This window comes from Pipistrellus hanaki (genome assembly GCF_964339955.1).
Source record: "Pipistrellus hanaki genome assembly, chromosome: 4".
NCBI classification, from domain to species: Eukaryota; Metazoa; Chordata; class Mammalia; order Chiroptera; family Vespertilionidae; genus Pipistrellus; species Pipistrellus hanaki.
In genome coordinates this window covers 35,152,230-35,174,403 of record NC_140506.1, presented here as the reverse complement: position 1 = coordinate 35,174,403, position 22,174 = coordinate 35,152,230, and the positions used below count along the sequence as shown (strand labels likewise).

The 22,174-nt window shown below is 48.8% G+C and overlaps 1 protein-coding gene across 1 annotated transcript; it reads left to right on the top strand.

Annotated features, from left to right (window-relative positions):
- Positions 1-207: 207 nt before the first annotated feature.
- On the top strand, positions 208-12,979 carry ENC1 (ectodermal-neural cortex 1). The gene is made up of 3 exons (XM_084882618.1): positions 208-601; positions 4,491-6,308; positions 10,341-12,979. Exon 2 carries the CDS (start codon positions 4,504-4,506, stop codon positions 6,271-6,273), a length of 1,770 nt encoding a protein of 589 aa, XP_084738744.1. The 5' UTR covers positions 208-601; positions 4,491-4,503; the 3' UTR covers positions 6,274-6,308; positions 10,341-12,979.
- The last annotated feature ends 9,195 nt before the right edge of the window (positions 12,980-22,174 follow it).

Sequence of the window (22,174 nt, the reverse complement as noted above, 5' to 3'; positions counted from 1 at the left end):
CCCTTCTCCGCAGTCCCCCACCCCCGCTTCCTTTCCCGATTGACTCCCCCGACACGCTCTTCTCCGGCTTTCTCCTCCTCCGCCGCCTCCTCCTCTCCCACCTCCGAAGGCTGCCTCCCTCCCTCCCTCCCTCTCCGGTGTCACTCACACACACCCACCCTCTCCCTCCCCGCCCCTCCGCGCCGCCCCTCTTATAGCCGGCGCTCCGGGCCCGGCGCGCACTGCTCGGGCAGCCGGAGCGGCGCGGCCGGTCGGTGCGGAGACCCAGTCCGGACGCCAGGCGGCTGCCGGCGCGCGCGGCGCTTCCCCGCTCCCTCCCCCCGAGCACGGCCCGCCTCCTGCCGCGGCGCCTGCGGCCGCGGGCCGGCTCTCCCCGCCCGGGACACGCTCCGGGACACGCTCCGTGGGTCGCGGACCCAGAGCCCGCGGCGTGGGGATCGCGCGTCCCTCCCCGCGGCCGGCGCCCGGCACGCAGTCCCTTCGCCCGGGCAGATCGCGCCCGCTCCCCGCCCGGCGCTGAGACGTCCGCTCCGGCGCCTCCCGGCCCGGCGACGAGGCCAGAACCCAGCTTAGTTGTTCCCCGAGGCCGGCCGTCTCTGCCGTAAGTTCCCCCGCCGCCCCGGACCTGTTGCGGGCTCCGCGGGTTTCAGGGCACGCTTGGCCTGTGTGTGGGAGTGTGCGTCCGCGAGGGGGGTGCGCAGCCCGGAGGAGATGGGGAGCCCTTGTTGGGGTGGAGACCTCCGTGTTTTGCGATGCCCTCCCACATTACATGCAGGAGCCGGGCACCGCCGGAAGGGCCTGCCCTGGGCGGCACAGCGCCCCGGAGAGCTGGTTGGGGGACCCGGGGGCGCCGCCTGGGAATGGTACCCGCCCTCCAGCCCCCTGCCCTCGGGAAGCGGCGCTTCCCTGGGGGTGCATTTCCCGCTGTCTCCTACCTCCCCGGCTCCAGGGCCCAGCGCGCGGGGTTGCTGGCCCACGTTGCGCCCTACCCGGTGGAGGGAATTTTGGCTTGGGCCACGCGCAGACATCCATGCTGCCCTGCTGGGGACACGTTCACTTTGGCGAAATGTCTAGGAAATGAATGAAACCTGGAATTTTTCCCTCTGAAAAATTAATTTCTTCTCATGCAAAGGACAGTCTTTGGCCATTAGTGTAACATCATTCGTTTCAAAGGACAGGAATTGGTGGGCGGGGTGGGGGTGAACCATTGAACTTGTTGGGCTTGTAATTTGCTGTCGCTCTGAAACCCGGCCGGCCTGTTAAAGAGCATTGCGAGGGTTTTGAGCGTTTGAAGGGGGGCTGCATGGGGAAATGCTTTTCTTGCTAAAAAGATCTATTCATAATGTTGTTTCCAATAATGTAAGTGCTTCCCCCCGCGCCCCCCCCCCCCCCAAAAAAAAATCTGCTTCGTTTTTTCTTTGATTGCATTGAGATCAGGTTCAAAAACATAAGAGATGTGACAGGGACATCCAGAATTGGAGGCAGAGAGCGTAGGTAAGGAGCTTTACGTGAACTGAAGTTCCTGTACCTAGAAGCCCTTTTGATGTTCAGGGTAATAGCAGCCCTTTTCTCATCTTTGCAGGTTAAGTATATGTGTGCATTTTTTGGACACTTACTTGGCATGCAAATATTTCTCTGGGGGCTTAGAAAATGCCAGAAGGATGATTCATTTGAGGTTGAAGGTGTGCTTAGTGACGGTATAAATGATTCCTGATGGTATTTGGATGTTTGCTGATTTTAAACCAGAAAGCAACCTTTTCCATGGACCTTCAAATATACTTTTGTTTTAATCAAATATTGCTGCAAGAATATTGGGTTTTGATCGTAACCTGTTTCTCCACCTTGATGTTATCCACGGTGACAGGCTAGGTTCTTCCTTTTGGCTTTAAGGGCCAATCAGGAAAATGCAGGTGCATCAACACAGGATGCACAAAGATGCAGATCCTCAGGTCTTCTTCAGTTTTGTTAAGGGTGGGCCTGGTTGTGAGTCGTGTTTGACATTACCAGGGAAATGTGTTCTGGGCTCCTGGGATTCCTGCCCTTGTGCTTCTGGTGTTTATGCACCTTGTGTACAGGTCCCTCATTCTTCTGCCAGAGCTGCATTTGCTCTTAGCCTGAATGGAGACAGCTTTTGAGGTTGCTTTGGCAGTATTTGCTTTAAAAAACAAAGATATAGTTACTCACTTGGGATTTTTGTAAGATTTTATAGCATCTTTTAAAAAAAATATTTTATTGATTTTACACAGAAATTGAGAGGGAGAGAGAGTTAGAAACCTTGATAAGAGAGAAACATGGGCCAGCTGCCTCTCTCACACCCCCCACTGGGTATGTGCCCGCAACCAAGGTACATGCCCTTGACCGGAATCGAACCCGGGACCTTTCAGTCTGCAGGCCGACGTTCTATCCACTAAGCCAAATCGGTTTCGGCTATAGCATCTTTTGATCTTAAAATCTTCCTCAATGTACTTCAGGTGGAATGCACTAATTCAAGTGACAAGCTACCGTGGTAAAGCTTCAGGGATACCAATAGATGTTTTAACACTTTGGAAACCTGGTGCATTCCCATAGGATCCTACCCGTTGTTCTTGCAGCCGGAGCACCGGTGAGAAAAAGGACTAGGCTGGCAGAGGCGTGGCTTGAGATGGGGGTGAAATTTGGCTCCTTACCATTAGTTATGTCTGGGAGACTAATAGGAGACTAATGGGTGTTTGTCAAGTCTTGGTAACACCAGAGCCGGGGACTTGGTTGCTTGTTTTCCTCCACTAAGCCATGTTTATGGTAATGAAAAGTTACATTCTGAAAATAAAGGGAAACAAGTTGCATCACCTAGTGGTATGCCGCCTGTGTGTTAAGGGCAAGTGAGGCACCTGCTTTTGTTTCCTGGGACACAGGTGGACAGGGAAGTGCAGCTTGGTATCTGTGGTCAGTTACTCATTTGCATTTGTTCATCATTCCTGGGATATAAATTAAACATAGATACCAGAATGGCTGGAGGAAATAAACAGGCCGTAGGTTTCAGCTGTGCTATAAGGGCTGGCTGTTCAGAGCTTGGAATAGATACTGTAACCACCACCCAGGTTACTCTCCTGGGATAAACAACTTCCTTAGGAATCCTTTGACAGGCAGATGCTTAAAGCCTTTATTCCTTTGAAGTAAAAGAGAGGTAGAGTGTTGTGACTGTGTGTGTGTGTGTGTGTGTGTGTGTGTGTGTGTGTTAAGCATGTGGTTCAATTTTTGAAGATTGGTGATAGGGATTTCCTACGTCTTTAGCCTGCAATTTACTCACCGAGGTAAGCCGAAGATAGCATTAGATTCTGCTATAATTTCAATTTAGATACTGAGAAAAAGAACCCTTGAGTCAGCAAATAATTTCTAGGGTGGCCCAAGATTAACAATGGCTGGCAAAATACACATGCATGCATAGTCTATGCACATTCGTGTGTGTATGTGTGTATTTTTTTTTATTTAGAGAAGGCAATGTTTGCATCTCGAACTCCCTATTTGCAGATGCCGGCATTAGCAGGTAATAAGAATGGTCCTGGTGATGCATTTCTTAATCAAAGAGAGGGGCAGATAGATCCTTTGTTCTTGCAACTGGTTTTCCAAGAATTGATAGAAAGCAGGTAGAACAGAAAAACAGCGCTCATGAGAATGCTAAAAAATATTCTTTTATTTTATGTGCCTAAACCCTCATTTTGGAAGCTGTCCAGAGCAAAAAAGATGAGTGGTGATTGTGATCAGAATCTATTCTGTGTCTTCACTAAAGCCTGCTGATCAATAGATGGTAATGTGTCTATTAGGATCCACTTTTAGGATTCTGTAGCGCTAGAGCTGTCTGATTGGGAATAATCTGTAACTTTAAATAAGGATCCTGTCATTGGAGAAGTTGCCTAAGCCTGCGCCTTTAATGTTCCATTTCCTACTCATTGTATATTGCAGGGAGACCGCATCTTAACCAAAGGAGTTCTTAATGGAATTAATTAGCAGGTATTTGTTTTACACATGGCTTTATGTTGCATAGGGCATTAAGCTGGTGCCTCTCCTGGCGTTACGAGGGCTGGAGGCCTGGCATTGTAAGTGGCCCGCAGTGAATCAGCTGGACAGGGACAGGGAGCTGTGAGAATGAGACCTCGCTTTTCCCGGCTTATGCTGACATGCAATTCTCAAGGACTTCGAGATCCTGGAAGTTGGCAGTCAGGTTTTCCAAGATGAACCTGCTTTCAAGCAGTGATTTTTTTTTTTTTTTTTTTTTTTTAAACAGTGTATATAGCTCAAACAGCTCACCAGTGTGGCCGGGAATGCCTCTCCTTACAGGTAGTTGTCTCTGACTCGGTACAGGAATGGGCCGGCCATCCATGATTCGGAACAGGAGGCAAGCAGAGCTCACAGCAAAAACAGTTCTGTTCCCTCTGCCCCCATGGATCGCTACTTTGTACCGCTGTTTTACACACCTGGGGAGCCCCCCTCAGTGGTTTTGTTTTGTGTTCCAGGAGTGGAAACAAAATGTCAGTCAGCGTGCACGAGAACCGCAAGTCCCGGGCCAGCAGCGGCTCCATCAACATCTACCTGTTCCACAAGTCGTCCTACGCCGACAGCGTCCTCACCCACCTGAACCTCCTGCGGCAGCAGCGCCTCTTCACCGACGTCCTCCTCCACGCGGGGAACAGGACCTTCCCCTGCCACCGCGCCGTGCTGGCCGCCTGCAGCCGCTACTTCGAGGCCATGTTCAGCGGCGGCCTGAAGGAGAGCCAGGACAGCGAGGTCAACTTCGACAACTCCATCCACCCCGAGGTCTTGGAGCTGCTGCTCGACTACGCGTACTCCTCCCGGGTCATCATCAACGAGGAGAACGCTGAGTCGCTCCTGGAAGCCGGCGACATGCTGGAGTTCCAGGACATCCGGGACGCCTGCGCCGAGTTCCTGGAGAAGAACCTGCACCCCACCAACTGCCTGGGCATGCTGCTGCTGTCCGACGCGCACCAGTGCACCAAGCTCTACGAGCTCTCCTGGAGGATGTGCCTCAGCAACTTCCAGACCATCCGCAAGAATGAAGACTTCCTCCAGCTGCCCCAGGACATGGTGGTGCAGCTGCTGTCCAGCGAGGAGCTGGAGACGGAGGACGAAAGGCTCGTGTACGAGTCTGCGATTAACTGGATCAGCTACGACCTGAAGAAGCGCTACTGCTACCTCCCCGAGCTGCTGCAGACGGTGAGGCTGGCGCTCCTGCCCGCCATCTACCTCATGGAGAACGTGGCCATGGAGGAGCTCATCACCAAGCAGAGGAAGAGCAAGGAGATCGTGGAGGAGGCCATCCGGTGCAAGCTGAAGATCCTGCAGAACGACGGCGTGGTCACCAGCCTCTGCGCCCGGCCTCGCAAGACCGGCCACGCCCTCTTCCTCCTGGGAGGGCAGACTTTCATGTGCGACAAGCTGTACCTCGTGGACCAGAAGGCCAAAGAGATCATCCCGAAGGCCGACATCCCCAGCCCCAGGAAAGAGTTCAGCGCGTGCGCCATCGGCTGCAAAGTGTACATCACCGGGGGCCGGGGGTCCGAGAACGGGGTCTCGAAAGATGTGTGGGTGTATGACACCCTGCACGAGGAGTGGTCCAAAGCCGCCCCCATGCTCGTAGCCAGGTTTGGCCACGGCTCTGCGGAACTGAAGCACTGCTTATACGTGGTCGGGGGCCACACGGCCGCCACGGGCTGCCTCCCCGCCTCCCCCTCCGTCTCCCTGAAGCAGGTGGAGCACTATGACCCCGCGACCAACAAGTGGACCATGGTGGCCCCGCTCCGAGAGGGCGTCAGCAACGCGGCCGTGGTGAGCGCCAAGCTCAAGCTGTTCGCGTTCGGCGGCACCAGCGTCAGCCACGACAAGCTCCCCAAGGTCCAGTGTTACGATCAGTGCGAGAACAGGTGGACGGTGCCGGCCACCTGCCCCCAGCCCTGGCGTTACACGGCGGCCGCCGTGCTGGGGAACCAGATTTTCATTATGGGGGGAGACACGGAGTTCTCCGCCTGCTCCGCCTACAAGTTCAACAGCGAGACTTACCAGTGGACCAAGGTGGGGGACGTGACGGCAAAGCGCATGAGCTGCCACGCGGTGGCCTCCGGGAACAAGCTGTACGTGGTGGGCGGGTACTTCGGCATCCAGCGGTGCAAGACCCTGGACTGCTACGACCCGACGCTGGACGTGTGGAACAGCATCACCACGGTCCCCTACTCCCTGATCCCCACCGCGTTCGTCAGCACCTGGAAGCACCTGCCTTCCTAAGCGCGGTGCGTCGCGCAGGGAGTGAGCGGCACGAGGTAAGCAGTCCGTGAGGCTGTAAGTATGGGTGTAACGAAGGTAGCTGTGCAAGTTTGCCTGCGGCCTGAGGCATGGTCCATAGAGCCTACCCTATAGAAGCACTGCAAAACCTTCAAAAATTAAAGAGCTTGTATCCCAGAACTTAAAACACTTGTGTGCACCACAGCTGCACACACACCCCGCCCCCCACACTCTAACATGTGTAAGCCTGTGGTTCTCAGCCTTTACTGAGCCTCAGCATCTCCCAAAGAGCTTTGCAAAAGCTGCCCAGCCTGGAGACTTGGTTTCGTGTGATCTGAGCGGAGCCCGGTGGTCAGCATTTTGGAAAGTTTCCCGGGGTTCCAGGGGACACCAGGTTGAGAAACCCAGACCTGTGCTTGTAACGCCAACTAGTATTCAGGGAGCCCTCGCTGCGCGTCTGGAGCTGGGCTGTGTTCACAAGGATCGTTTCATTGCATCCTCCACGCAGCCTTGTGAGGTATCATTCCTAGTGCCCTTCACAGGAAAACACTTCGTGCACACAGGGAAGCCGCCCGAGGTCCCAGAGCTTAGTGGGCGCAGGAATTGGTCCAGAAATGCACCCAGGCAGCCTGGCTCCAGAGGGTGCTGACTCTGAAGGGCTGCTCTGAGAGCGGGTTAACGCGAGTACTCGGGCATCATGCTGAACTGCCCCTTCATCAACTTGACTCCATATCGCTGTCACCCCCCAGGAGATACTTGTTGATATACGTTTTGCTTCCTCAAACCCTTTCTGGAATGAAATGTGGTTTTTTTAAAAAAAAATTGAGGGCTCAAATTTATTCTTAGTGTATTCACTCCAAAAGTATTTACTAGGCTGTTTAATTTTTTTCTCAGATGTGTTAACGCTGGAGGGGAATTGAGGTCTGCCCCCGTAAAAGGCTGCACCTGCCTTGTATGCGTTGGCCTGATGTGTGGACGCCCTGAGCCATCTAAACTGCTCTTACAGCACCCGCCTTTCAGAGTTAATCAGACAGGCTGACCCCATTGTCGGCGCCAACAAAAGTTGTGCTTCTGTGTCATATATCTGAGTAGATAATGGTTGTCTTGTGTACTTAAGAGTACATAATACTCTTGGCTCAAATAATTAATAGGCCTGCACAGTGCGGTGTTCGAAAGCTGTCAGGCAGTCTTAGGGTCATCCCAGGAATGACCTCAGCAGGTCTGCGGGCAGTGCAGAGCACAGTGTGTTGATTTGTTTTGGTGATTCCCGGGCCCATTCATTGCAATTACTAAGGATAGACTAAAATTAAAACGCTGCTTCGGAGGGGCTACCATGAAAACTAAACTCCTTCCTTGGAAGCTTTTGGCTCTGTTTTCTCCAGCAGGTCTCACACCTTTGAAGGGAACTTTCCAAAGGAAAGAGAAGAAGCTAGGGGTCGTGGCCACCTAAGCAAAGTGGGGTTTTCACTCATTTGTCTTTTCTTTCCTCTTCTCTCACAGCCCATTGAAAAACACCACGAAAACTGGCCTCACTTTCTTTCACACGTAATCTCTCTATCTCATTTCTGCAGTTATCTCCTCCAGCCTATTCCAGTCAGTAGCGTTCTTAGCCTTGTAATGTTTCCTCGGAATGAAACTCCTCCAGAGGCGCAGGCACAGCCAGGAGCCTCTCTGGGGAGCGAGTTGGCAAACGGCGCCCCACACCAAACTGGTTTTTGCAGCCTCGCTGGCATCTCAGTAATCCTGAATAAACAAATGCTCTGCAAGTGGTTGTTTCATTGGTGATACGAATGCATGACTCACCTCTAAAGCTGCTTTAAAGAACCTCCGAGGGTAAAGCATCAATTAACAGCACACTGAGTTGGGTGTTAGTCCAGAACCGATTCTGTTTGCACAGGGGAGCCATAAAAATTGCCAAATTGCCAGCGGTGGCGGTACTTGAGAATGCTCGCTGGTGGAATGGGTTGGCACCCTTGGAGCAAGGTAAGGAAGTTGAGGCAAAAAGAGATCACATGTGCATTCTGGTTCTGGTTCTACGCTGGAGTCTGGACCTTTCTGGATTTGGCTCCTTTGTCCAGTGAGTGGTTTGCATTATACTTCCCCTAAGATCTGTTCCCAGTTCAGGCTTGGGTAAATTGTGGGAGGGTTGAGGAGCGGGGGGGCGAAAATACCTAGCCCAGAGCCTGGCTTATACCAGTAGTCAGTGTGCCAGTTAATAGTCTTAGGTTTCTTTCCTCCCTTCCATGTAGACCTCAGCTTGCAATGGAATTAGCTTTGTGTGTGGTGGGGAAAATGAGGTGTCTCTGCCTATTATATTCTGGTTCTCTTTAGACTTCATTTTTGGTGCCTCATTTTCCTCAGCCCAGTGTATGCAAACACTTGAATACGTCTTATCCTGAAAAATTTGAACCCTGTCACACACTTCTGGTCCCAAAGAAATGGAGCAAAGAGAGTGCTGGGTTCTACGTGAAATAACATCTTCTTCGCCCTTGGTGCTAGCAGCCGGAGAGTCCAGCATAGAACAATGAAATTGGACAGGGCCAGGGTCGCCTTCTGGCCTGATCAAAGCCACTCTTGCAGTTTCCCACAGGGAGGGTGCTGCTTAAAATTGCTAAAGGTTACTACACGCAGACAGCGTTAAAACGCTTACGCTACATGGAGTGAAAAGAGGTGCTGCCGTACGTATCACTCCACGGCCGCCAAAACCTCGGGACATGTCTTTGCTCCTCAAAAGGAGGTGTTGAAGGAACTAATACAGTATGAACAAAAAGTTTGCCCCTGGTCTAAAAGCTCATCCATCAGGGAGATTTTGACCGACTCCTGCTGCTCTGACAACGGGTGGGATGGGCAGAAAGGAAATTACTTTTGATTAGTCTGCGTTTTCATGGTGCTGTGTGGCCCCAACCTGAGAGCATTTAGATTTTGCTTTGTTTTCTTTCTTCCTTTTCTTCCTTTTTTTTTTTTTTTTTTTAGAGTTTTCCCTTTATTTTGGTGGTTTCTCTCCCCCCCCCCCCCCCTTTATATTATTTCAAGATACATTCTTTTGGCCTACTGTTGATATATAGATTATAAGGAGATGGGGGCAGGGGCATGACACTAGTCTAAAGAATGCCTTGAGAGCTTGAATCACTGTTATGAAACTGCCTAAAGAAACAGCCAAAGAAATGAATCAGAGCCCTAAACACACAAAAGCAAGAAGAATTCAAGCGTGGCCCCTCCTGAGTTCCCTTTGTGAATAGAGGGATAGGGCTGGAAATGGGCTTCGCGAGGGTGACCGTGTGAAAGATGCACCGTTTGCAAAATTTTCCCTGTATCAGATCAGACGTGGACGAGTGGGGAGGGTGGGTGGTGTGAGGAAACGCCAGCTCCCGTGAAAAGTGCAGGCTTCCTGGCTGTGGCACCTTGAATTTGCATTCACACTTGACCGTTGGTGGATTCCGTAGGTAGTAACACTGCATACCATAGCCGGTGCCTCCCAAGTGCGGACGGATGCACTTTGAGAATAAACTCCAGCCTTGGGCTATTAGAGCCAGGGATGTTGTCATACGAAAGGAAGCGAGACTGATTTCTGCCATAATGAATAGCAGAGATGCATTTAAATGAGAGGATTAATACGTCTGCCGTCTATATGGCGAATAAATTGCATTTGGAATCCTTTACGGTAAATGGGCAAGGAAGGTTTGCACAGGAATCTTGGCCCCCTGGCGATGGCTGCACAGTGGCTCTGCTTTGCCACGGAGAGGAATTGCAGGTGTTGGAAGCACAAGATGGCAACTGATAGCAGCACCGAGACGTATAGGTTTGGATTTGAACGGATATGTTTAGGAAAGACGTGGAGGCCCTTCTGTGGACCCCATTGTGTCCATCGGGCCAGCCATCTGCATACATGCATGCATGCATGTGTGTGTGCATTTATAACAAGCACTTCACATATCTGCACAGTTTCTACTGAACATGTAATTAAGACCTTTAGAAGCAATATTGACCAGCTCTGTCCTGAGTTTTAATTTAATTAATTTATTTTTTCAGATTTTGAGGTTACTAACAAACATCTCTTCCCTCTTTTTTAGCTCAAGAAATGATTTCTGTTTTGGAGAGGCCAAATTTAATGAAGGGAAAGGAGGAAAAACAAAAAACAAAAGAAGAAGAAGTTGTTACAAGACCTGGATTGTACGATTGGCTGCACCTTGTAAATGCTCCAACTGGACATGAAGGAAGGGGGTGGGGGAGGGGTGGGATTTTCAGTGCAAGTAGCACATGGTTTAAATATGAATGAATGAACCTGTGATCTAGTCCTTGTCTTGTAATTGTGGATTAATGTCAGCATTAATCAGCCCCTCAAAGGGAGAGAAAAGCCGGGCCCTTTCCCTTGCTGTACCATATTCAGCGTTTGATTTCCATGGGCTCCACCATTTATGTGTAAAATTTGAAATGGTTGTCACCTCTCTCTGAGGAGCAAGCTTGAAGCCTCCTCGCCAGCTGCCGTTGGAGATTGAAAGCCCGACTGGAGTGCCGGGAGGGAAGCTGGCTGCAGAGGAGCCCTGGGCCCGCCAGTCTCCGAGGGGTTGTGCTCCCCACAGGAAGGTTCCGAACAATGGGGGCGTTGTTGGTAGCTGTTTGGTAGACGATCTTTTCTATTTATAAGTGACTTTAAGCTTTCCCTGGGCTGGTAAGAAACGTGTTATAGATTTAGCTATTTATTGTTCGATGCCTGCATGCTGAAAACAATGCTTACAGTTGTGTTCACGTGTATGGACGTGTGTGATGGTTGTATGTTTTGCACAATTTTTTTGTGGCTGTTGTGATGTGCTCTGCTGCACAAAAAGGAAAACTTTGGAGTTACAGTTTGCAATATAACTGGAGGGTGGGATGGGAGGGTGGGGGTTGTTTTGTAAATGTCAAGACAGGGAAGGATTACAAAACAGAAACTTAAATTACACCCAGGAGGTAGGGAAGGCATGGAGGTCACATTTCTTAGACCTGCCAACTTCTCATGGTGTCTCATGGGCTCTGGGCATGCTGATGGCTCCTGCGGCGAGGGAAGGCTTCTTTCTGCCCCGTTTCTTCCCACCTGAGTCACCTCCTTCAGTCTCGGCTACTGAAATTTGGAAAGGACCAAATCGCTTTGCAGGTGTTTTTTCTTTTCTCCCCTCCCCCCCCCCCCCCCCCCAATGTAATATCCTGAAATCCTGGAAAATTCTATGGAATAATTCTGTATATAGGGCACAGGTGAAGACATAGTCCGAAGTTTATATATTTATTTATTTATTACCCTGAGAGAAGGCTTTGCCATAACCACAGTTAAGGGGGGGAAGACTGCATTATCACCATCACACATTAATTCAGTCGCCCGATTTGCTGGACCTGGATTCGTCGTTGTTCTTGCTGTACCACTTAGCAAGTGTGACAAAGTCCTCCAAGACAATGTGAACATTAGTCCAATGTATGCCCCAGTGCTCACCTGCAGGCAAGTCTCCGAAAGAACTCTTTGGTGCACACAACGGACACACTTGGTCACGAGACACCAAAGAATTGTGAGCAGTGGCCGCTGTTGAGATTTTCCAGGATAGTTGGGAACTGGTTGTGAATACATTCTTTGCTAGTTTGTGGGCTTTGTTTACTAAACTAAACACGTGCTGTGATAGGTGTTAGTATTAGACTCGAAGAGGCACTTCCTCAGAGGTGTCTGGGGAAGACCGGAGTTTGTTAACTCTGGCCCTGCTTTCATTGATGTTCCTCACGTTACTGTGCTTTAGAAAATAAGGTTTAAGATGGATAAGAACCCTTTACATTGTGAGTGTGTTTGCACTGTCTAATGACAGATCAATCCTTAACATTTCTCTGCACCTGAAACTTTAGACTAATTGTGCACGCCCGTCCATGCCATGAGTACGTGGGCTGTAGTTGGACCAAAATAAATGAGCCGTTGGAATAAAAGCATCTCAGTACTCTCTGGCAGTCAGTCTTTTGCTCTTAGATGTGTTGTAAGCAATGCAAATGTCTAATTGTACAATGACGGCATGCATAGGGGTGGCGTTGTATTGTAGCAGTTACAGCTCTGTAGTTTGTGATGCAAATAGGCTGAGATGTGTGTCGCTGCATGGCTTCTGAAAGCAGGATGAATTTTCTACAGCTGTTTCAGAGTTGTGGTCTGTCCTTGAATCCTGTATTAATTACTGTGTGCGAGCCAGAGGGAGCCAGAGGGAACCGTGGTCAGGGTGGGCCCCCAGCCTGCAGGGAACTTTCTGGACTCCCGCTCTTTGGATTGATGTAGGCGTTGGGCTCCCTACTTGACCATTCTCACCCTGTGAAACGTCCCACACTTTGAAGCAAATACAATTCACACCACAGTGCACACAAAAACCTTGGCATAAGACCGAGAAGGTTCTTCTCATTCTGCGGACGGGTTGCTGTGGAAACGGATCACAAAGGGCAGCCTTCCACTTCTGGTATAATTGTGTAGCCCCCTTTTCTCTGGGCTTGACACCTGTCTGAATAAGAGTGATTAGAGCTGAATAATATCCCTCTCGTGGCTATTGAGTATGTGGTTCACGTACAGAACTCTGTGTCAGTTGAAGAAGTGAAGTGTTCATGTTCATATGTGCTTGTTTTCCTGCTTCTACATTTTTGAGGTTTTGTAAAACTTATTTTTTTTTTTTTCACAATGTGAAACTGAAGGTCAAATAAATTATTGGAGATTTTCTCTTCATTGTGTGTGTGTGTGTATATATCTTTATTTGAATACCATATAATTTTAGCCATTGAAAATGTGCACCCTTTCTAGTTTAATCAAAAGGAGGATTATTTCAGATATTTTTTGAGTGCCCTTTATTTCACCATTAAGTCGCATACTTTTAGTAAAGCAGTTTTACACGTTAAATGATTAAAAACTTGCACCATTTAGGATACTTCTTTAAGCAAGGCAACAAGTTCATGTATAGCCGAAGCCGGTTTGGCTCAGTGGAAGAGCGTCGGCCTGGGGACTGAAGGGTCCCAGGTTCGATTCTGGTCAAGAGCATGTACATTGGTTGCTGGCACATCCCCAGTGGGGGGTGTGCAAGGGGCAGCTGGTCGATGTTTCTCTCTCATCGACGTTTCTAACTCTCTATCCCTCTCAATTCCTCTCTGTGTAAAATCAATAAAATTTATTAAAAAAAAAAATGTTCATGTACCAAGGCAGCACACTTTATATTAGAAGGAATTTAGTTTTTGTCTTCCTCGTGGGTTATATTTTTTCATCTGACCTTGCCTTAGAAATCATTTAAAGTAAGTGGAAATTTGGACCTATTATTTCCCCATAACAGCACAAAGCACCAGTTCAACCCCGCTGGTACACTGAACTTCCTCCAAGTGGAAGTCCGCCATCCCAGCTGGCTCACCCTAAAGCAGATGAAGCCTCTGCCCCACCTCGGGATGGCTGGGTCACAGTGCGATGCTCCTTGGTCATTTGGGTCAGACCCCTGGCTGTGCCAACGTGCAGAGTAATGTTGGGCATAATCTTTTTTGGGTAGAAAAGAAACACTACCTAATTAAAACGCAGGGAGAGCTCACAAGTAGGCTGAGTGCAAGTAAGGCCTTTGGACTCTGACCAAGAGGCCTGACAGATGCCTCAGGTTGTACAGAAGCCTCACTGAGTTCCATGTTGGGTGAGGCTGGCCTGGAGCCAAGCCATGGGAACACATGTCCTCAGACCTCAAGGGCATGATGCTGAGGACCCATGGGAACCCTGTTGGTGACACCATGTATGACACCGTGTGACGGGGAAGAAGGGAGAGTGATTGGGACTCGACCCTCATGTGTTGAGGAAAAGCTTTGATATGATTTCTCAGAAGGACAGAATGATTCCTGTAGAGACCACTGGGAACCAACCTTTCATTCTCTGGAGTTCTTTTTCTTTGACATCTCCATTGAAACGTGGGCAGATGGAAGAAAAGATACTTCAAATTCTTGATTTCCATTTATTTGGAAATTTTATTTAATTCAGACAGATCACCCACACAGGGCCTGTATTAGTTTGGATTACCTTCAGCTGCAGGTAGTAGAAAGCTGGCCACGGTGGCTTAACCACAGTGGGGAGACCGTTTGGAGGCTGGCGGTCCAGGGTGGGGCAGGACCCCGAGTGGGTCACTGGGGGCCTGAGCTCTTCTTCCCACGTTGCCTCCTGGACATGGGCCTTTGGTCTTCACGCCTGCAGGATGGCAGCTGTACTTGGTGGTCTCCTTGGGCTTTCCAGGCAGCGAGGATGGAGATGGACAAAAGGGGAAAGGCGTGTGCCAGATGAAGCCCATTTGGGGCGGGGGGGGGGGGGGGGCAATAATAGTTTTCCCAAAAGGCCCACTTAGGAGACTTCCCATTATCTCTCATTGGCCAGAATTAGGCCACATGAACTTCCAAAGAAATAAGGGAGCCTGAGAAAAATGGGGCCCATTGCTGCCTCACACCAAACTGATTTTGTAAGGATGAGAGGGAGAACATGTTGGATGGGCAACTGCTGCATAGGGTCTGTGATGGTGGATAATCAAAGGGTCATCCTACATAATAAAAGCCTAGGTGGCGCCATGCCCTTGTGTGACATCATCACAAGATGGCCACCACAAGGTGGCTGCACGCACAGTGGAGGTGGGGCCTGGTGGCCACTCCATGGCTCTGTGCGGTGTAGAGGAGGCTGGTCCCAGCATCTCTGCCACCTAGTGTGGAGGAGGCGGGTTGTGGCAGGGGAGGGCAATTGGGGGCGATCAGGCCAGCAGGGGAGCAGTTAGAGGGCAATCAGGCTGGCAGGCAGGTGAGCAGTTAGGAGCCAGTGGTCCCGGATTGTGAGAAGGATGTCTGACTGCCGGTTTAGGCCTGATCCCACAGGGATATCCCCCGAGGGGTCCCAGATTGGAGAGAGTGCAGGCAGGGTTGGGGGACACCCTCCCTCCCAACCCTCCTCCCCCCCTAACCCCCCTCCCCCACATGAATTTTGTGCACTGGGCCTCTAGTTTTCAATAATAGCCCTGTTGATGGAGTGATCATGGAGTGCTCTAGACCAGTGGTAAGCAAACTCATTAGTCAACAGAGCCAAATATCAACAGTACAACGATTGAATTTCTTTTGAGAGCCAGATTAAAACAAAAACAAACAAACAAAAAACTTCTTTTAACGCCACTCCTTTAAAATACCCAGGCCGTGGTATTTTGTGGAAGAGCCACACTCAAGGGGCTAAAGAGCCACATATGGCTCGTGAGCCTCAGTTTGTCCACCATTGCTCTAGACTATTCTAGGGACGTGCTTTACAATCTCATTTAATTCTCACAACCAGTGGAGGTAAGGATAGAGAAGTTTCTTAGCATCTCTGAGCCTCAGCTTCTGTAAAATAAGGGTGATAAATATTCTCTATCTCAGAAAGATTTAATAATATCATACATTTAAGAGGAAGCACCAAACTCAGTGCCTGGCACATATGGGTTTTCAATAATTTTCAGCTGTCATTTTTTAAACATGGGGAGACATACACCCAATATATATATATATATATATATATATATATATATATATATATATATATATATATATATATATATAAATCTGAGTATTTATTCTGTGGGGAGGGATTGTGTTAAAAGTCTGTATGCCCATTGCCTTACTTCATCCTCACGGCAACCCCAGGAGGAGCAGGCATGAGTATTAGCCCCATTTTGTAGATGAAGAACCAGATTTTGAGAGATGGTTATTTCCCAAAGAGAGTGGTGGAACTGGATTTCCAGGCATGCTCTCTGACTTGCCCCTCTCGGTCCAGGAATGTGGAGGAAGGTGATTCACGGGGCAGAGGCTGACTGTGGGAATCTGGGCTGCTGTCCGTTGTGTCTGCGGAGACTGGATTTCATTGAGAAGGTCCGAGGAGGCCCGCAGCTGGTGAGCCCCACCCCGGACACCAGGATTAAAGAGGCACACGGAAAGAGTCCGTTTAGCAAGTCGAAATGCTCCTTGACCACAGGTTTCTAAAGAAAAGAACATGCAGAATATAAAAATGAATGCGGGCCCCTGTGTGGTTGTTACACTCAATCGTTCAGTGAACTGTACTCGGATGCTTTGTGTACCTTTTTTTTGTGTGTAGCATGGCTATGGTCTAAGAGATTGAATATGCAAATGCACACCGGGCAGACCGTAATAAAAGTAGAACTCTGACCCACAACATGCAGAAACCAGCCCAGGAAGTCAGCCTGCGATCTGCCAGTCAGACTTGCAGGAAGTCAGACCAATGTCTCTAACAACGGGTCCAGCAAGCCAAGCAGTAACCCCCATAACAATGAGCACAAAACAGCCAGGTCTTGATTAATAACTAAATATGCACCCCTGGCCATCATAGGAGCCCCTCTTTGCCCCCTTCCAATCAGGGCTCACCTGGAGCCTGCCCTCCTTCCACCACAAAGCTTCTCCCTCCCTCTGCTTGACTCCGAGTCTCTGGCCAAAACACAAGTGACACTGGCTGATTCTCTTGCTATTGCATTTGCCTGTTCTCATTCGTCTGGTCTTTATGTCCACAAATGTCTGTTGAATAAAATAATTAAACATTTCCTCTAAAAAGGTTCATACACATGAAATGGGACTAATATTTGGGGGCTTTGGGTAAGCTGGGTTTTCAGAGGACACTGTTTTCATATCAAATGTCAGAGTAAATGAACTATACACAATACATATAGTATGAGAAAAATGGATTTTGAGTTAATGGGGTTGAGATTAGGGCATCTGGTTTGCCAAGAGGAGAGCAATTGCTTTGTTTGGGAATATTTTAAATAAAGTGAGAACACTTAGGTAAGTTTTACAGTCGTATTTCTGGCGCACATGATTGTATGAATAAATGCGAAAGCGTAGCAGTTAATTCCTGGTCTTGCTTGTCACAAATCTTAGGTGCTTTGCCTGTCTGACACGTACTCAGACAAGCCATCTGTCCTGCATTTGATTTTAATCATAGACAATGAATGTTAAAGCTCTGTTATTTGTCAGACATTGGACAACTATGTGCAGGACCTAACTTTCAGAGGAAAAAAAAACATGTACAAGGAGGCCTGACTATGAATTAAAAGCAATTTGACTAAGTAAATTATAAATCTACCATAATCTCATCCAGCTCTGCTTACAGCCGGTCTTGCTTTGTGAGTCTGGGGGAAACCAAATGAGACAAAGTTTCTGCCTTTCTCTCTGGTCTGTTTCCTTGGCAACCATAATCTTTATCTGCACAAAGATGAGGGCCTGCGTCGCGCAAGGAAAGGCAGTTGGAATTTCAGCAAAGTCTCTAATCCTTCGCTTGTGTTATCAGATGATTTGTTTTGTTATGAGAAGTTATTTTACACCCACTTTTCAGATGATGCTGGGAATGTGTATCAGATACCCCAGCAAGGCTGAGAGGATCTTTCCTCCCCGCCAATGTACGCTAACTGTTGTAACCACAAGGCAGATGAAATCAGCCTCTTGGTAGACATACACGAGGCACCTGCAAAGTGAGAACTAAAATGTCTCTCTCTGAGGTTCTGACATATACACCACCCCTAAGTGGCAAACAGCCCTGTTCCACTCAGCCACCCACAGACATTCTGGCCAAGGCATTGCTGCGAGGCGGAGAATGAATCTTGGAATGTTGAAACCCTTTGCATACTCGGGAGGGAAGGAAAGAAGAAGGGGAGGAAGGAAGGCCTACGGAGGATACCCTCAGGGAGGTGTGTCTGGTATGTTGGGTGGCTCACCTCACATCCGCTCCTGGGACTTCCTGACAGGGCACCTGTGCGAGGGATGCCGGGGGCTCGACCTCCTCTTTCAAAATGGAAATACCTAAGCCCCATGGGGGGGGGGGGGGTGCTGTTAGTCATGCACACAGCCACAGCATCGGTCCACTCTGAAGGGTGGGTGGGGGTTGGGGATGCTGATAAGCTTCTCCAGGGACCCCGGGGCACTTGCTGAGTGAGACTCAGACGCTGAGGCACCTGCAGGGGAACCCCAGGGGTTAGAGGGCCTGTGGATGGGTAGTAGCAGGTGGGAGAAGAATGAGAAAGGCAAAATTTTACTTCAAAATATTATGGTTAGGGAGGAGGGAATGATGAATATGTGGAGAACAGAGGACTTTTAGGGCCATGAAACTGTTCTCGGTGTCACTGTAACGGAGGGTACATGTCACAGATGTGTAATCCCATGCATTTGTGAACCCTCATGTGAACTAGGGACTTCGGGCGACAGCGATGTGTCAATTCACCACTATGCAGGGTGTGGGCAGATGGGGAGGCTGTGTGTGTGTGTGTGTGTGTGTGTGAACTCTGTACTTTGTTCTCATTTTTGCTGTGACTTACAACTGCTCTTTAAACATGTCTATTAAATGCTCCCACTCCCTTTTACATTAAAAGCAAGTCTCTTTGGGATATCACATAAATTATTTTTAAAAAAAATATTTTAATTGATTTTATTTTAGAGAGAGAGAGAAATATTGATGTGAGAGCAAAACATGGATTGGCTGCCTCCTGCACCCCCTACCAGGAATGGAGCCCACAACCAGGGCATGTGCCCTGACCAGGAATTTAACTGGGAACCTTTCAGTGCATTAGTCAACACCCAACTGATGGAGCCAAACCAGTCAGGGCTCAAATAAATTCTTTAATAAAGCATACAGTGTGTGTGTGTGTGTGTGTGTGTATTAGAGGCCCATTGCACAAAGAGATTCATGCAATAGGCCTTCTTTCCCTTGGCTTCCAGCACCGGTATTCCTCTGGCACCTGGGACCCAGGCCTTTCCTCTCCGGCTGGAGTCTGCCATCTTTATCTTTGCTGCAGACTCTGGAGTCTGCAATCTTGTCTTGGATTCGGCACTCTGCTCCTGTAGATCCCTTTACCTCCTGCCCTCCCTCTCATAGCAGGCATCCTGCCCCGCCTGGCCACTCCGCTCCTGGAGCAGCTGGGCAGCCCCCATCTTTGGCCTTCTAATTTGCATACTCACTCTAATTGGCTGTAGGTGTGGCAGAGTGATGATCAATTTGCATGTATCTCTTTTATTAGCGTATATATCTATATCTATATCTATATTTATATCTATATCTATATCTATATCTATATGTATATCTATATCTTTACTATGATATATATCTTACCATGGGTGGACATGTGCTGGAAAGAGAGAAGACTTCTTCCCACTCCTGCATTCATTGTCCCCGGACCTGGAACCAGGCCAGCACCAGTGGAGGCTCCGGAAGTGGAGTCATGATGGTTAACTGGGGAACCCAACCACCAATTAAAACATCGTCACTAGGAGGCTGTATGTCCCACATTCCAAGCCACCAACTTACTACTCACAAATCACTCATAACTTAATGACAGTCTGGATCTTGGCAAATACCTACACATTATTATCTGCACTCACAGTGTAAGTGCTGACTCACAAATTTTTCTGTCTGCAATTTTCCCCCCTCCACAATACTTGGCATTCAAAATTTAATATATTTTTCTTTTTCTTTTCATGGATTTTTTCAGAGCAGAACACTTACTTTATAAATGGCAGCATGGGTATAGAAATGCTTATATGTGACTAGAAATTCATTTCTTCATTCATTGGTTTACTTGCTAGGAAAAAAAAAAAATTAGGGAAGGGATAATAATCCCAGATGGAAAGTAGAAATGGTTAGAGATAAACCCAACAATCTGAGAAGAACAGCAGGTCTTTCAGAGTTCTAGAGCTGATGAAAGGGAGTTGGGGGAAGGAGCATTCCTCTTAGATGACAGAAGGGCGGCCTTGCTGGTCTGGGCTGAGGCAGGGCTCCTCAAATTTTCTGTGAAGAGGCACCTTTCACCTTTGGGACCCCTGAGGGTGGAGAAGCTGGGGTTCAGAGGCACAGAGAGGGTGGGGATGAGGGTACATGTTGATGGCTGCTCTGTGCTACCCAGCAAACTAGAATGAAAGCTGTTGGAGGAGGGGTCTAGGGCAGTGACTACCTGTACAATCTTTGAACATCCTCCCAAAACCCCATTCGAAAGCAGAGCATGGCACTCATTGCTAATGTTCTGATGTTTAGCACCGGGTGAGTTCCGAATGCCTCCTCCCTCTGCATCTCTGAGATGTAGGTGCTTTCTTAGAACCGGAGAGGGAAGAAGGGTGGAAGGGGCTGCTGCAATTGCACCTGGAAAGTAGGGACCAGGCATTAGCCCTCCGTAGGGAGTAGGAAGGGGGAAATTAGAGACAGAGAAAGGAGATGATCTGCCCATATCTCCTCCCTCTAGGTTTGGCTTACACACAGACACTCCTGGCTTGTTTGCAGGTGGGCCTAGAGAGGTGTGAGAGAGTCTCTGGCACTAATCTGGACAGAGCCGCCAGGAAAGGTAAGGTGAGAGAGGTGAGTAGATGGAGCCTCACTACCAAAGGGAAACGTGTTCAGAAAAGTGTATTCTAGCCTTCCTCCCTTCCTGCACAAAGAAGGCTCAGACCTGCACGCTGGGCTGAATGCTCTCCCCCTTCTCTGGTCCTTTCCACCTACTAGTCTTCAGGGCCTTTCTCCCTGCACATCTCTCGCTTGTCTAATCCTCTGGTATCTGGAGAATCCAAACTAACTCATTAGGGTGACAGTTGAAGCCTAAGATCGGAATTACCCCCACCTACCATCTCAGAGTATGGCCCTCTGAGTTCATGTGGGCAAGGCAGGTGGGTACAGGTGACAGGAAGGGTTTAGAAGGGAAGAGATCACCCCAGTGGGCCAGCTTTTAGCATCTCCGTTGCAGATGGCTAGCTAGCTTCTTCACTTTCCTTTTTATATTTGGGGAGATGACTGCGTGTTTTAGAAAACCCCTTAGTATTTGGGAATGATCCGCAGGAGCATAAGGATACGATCGCTCTGTTCACAGCTAAGCTGCCATTTTGGGTGGAATTTTCAAAGCATCTGGGCACGGAAGAGCTCAGAAAAACTTGGTGGTAATTTCAGGACACATTGCATCTGCTTATTTCATTTTGCTACAAGTCACCTGGGCAACCGCTCTTCCTGCCTCTGCCTCATCAATGAGCTAATATCCAATTAGAACCCTGCGGTTAATAGCAACAGCACGCATCCTGCAGCTTTCCATAACAAAGCCTTAAAGGTAGTGGCACTTCTCCATGCGAACAAAACCAAACCATTACTTCTCTCTGTAGCTCGAATGGGCTGTGTGCTAATGTTTTGCCAGCTCTAATAGCTTATCCTCTGAAGAGGAAGTAGTCTTGGTTTCTTTAAGAAGAAATTACTTCTTTTATTTGCGGATTTTGAATAAAAGGCTTTGGGAGCCATTTCATGTGCATTTTAAAATAATGTGGTTCTGTAATAGCACCGTGGCCCGTCCTTCCTGATCATTCCAACAAACATGGCTGCTGCATCTATTCAAGACTGTCTAAAGGGGACCTTGGAGCATTGTTATGAAATAAATATGGAGCACCTGATTTCTATATTTTTTCTTCAATCTCCCCCGGCCCGGCCCCCTCCATTTGCTATCATGTCACTAGGGAAAGTACGTTGATTGAACGTATTTGTAAGCAACTTCCTGCTTTGGAAGCAGCAGGAAACCCACAGGGGTCACTTTGGGTTTATTAATATCCTGATCCCCTAGCAATGCCTTTCTCTAAGGCCTGTTTTCTGCTCTGGTGTGTTCTTTTGGAAGATGACCGAAGGACATTGCTCTGGAAAAGACCACCAATGGATGCCAATATCTTGATACCTTCAGTGGGGACCAGCTTTGCAGGCTGCAGCTTCCATCCTGCCTGCAGGTCCCTCAACCAAATTAGAAGAGGGCAGGAAATGACCGGAAATAGTCTCAACTGGAGACAGCCGAGAAGTGGGAGGTCCGGTCAGTGCCCAGCACAGGTTTTCTGTGAACTCTCCCTCCACCCCAGACACAAAGCTCTCACACTGTCATGGGACCAGAACTAT

Coding starts and splice junctions, on each gene's coding strand:
- ENC1 (XM_084882618.1), top strand. CDS start 4,504: ATGTCAGTCAGCGTGCACGAGAACCGCAAGTCCCGGGCCAGCAGCGGC.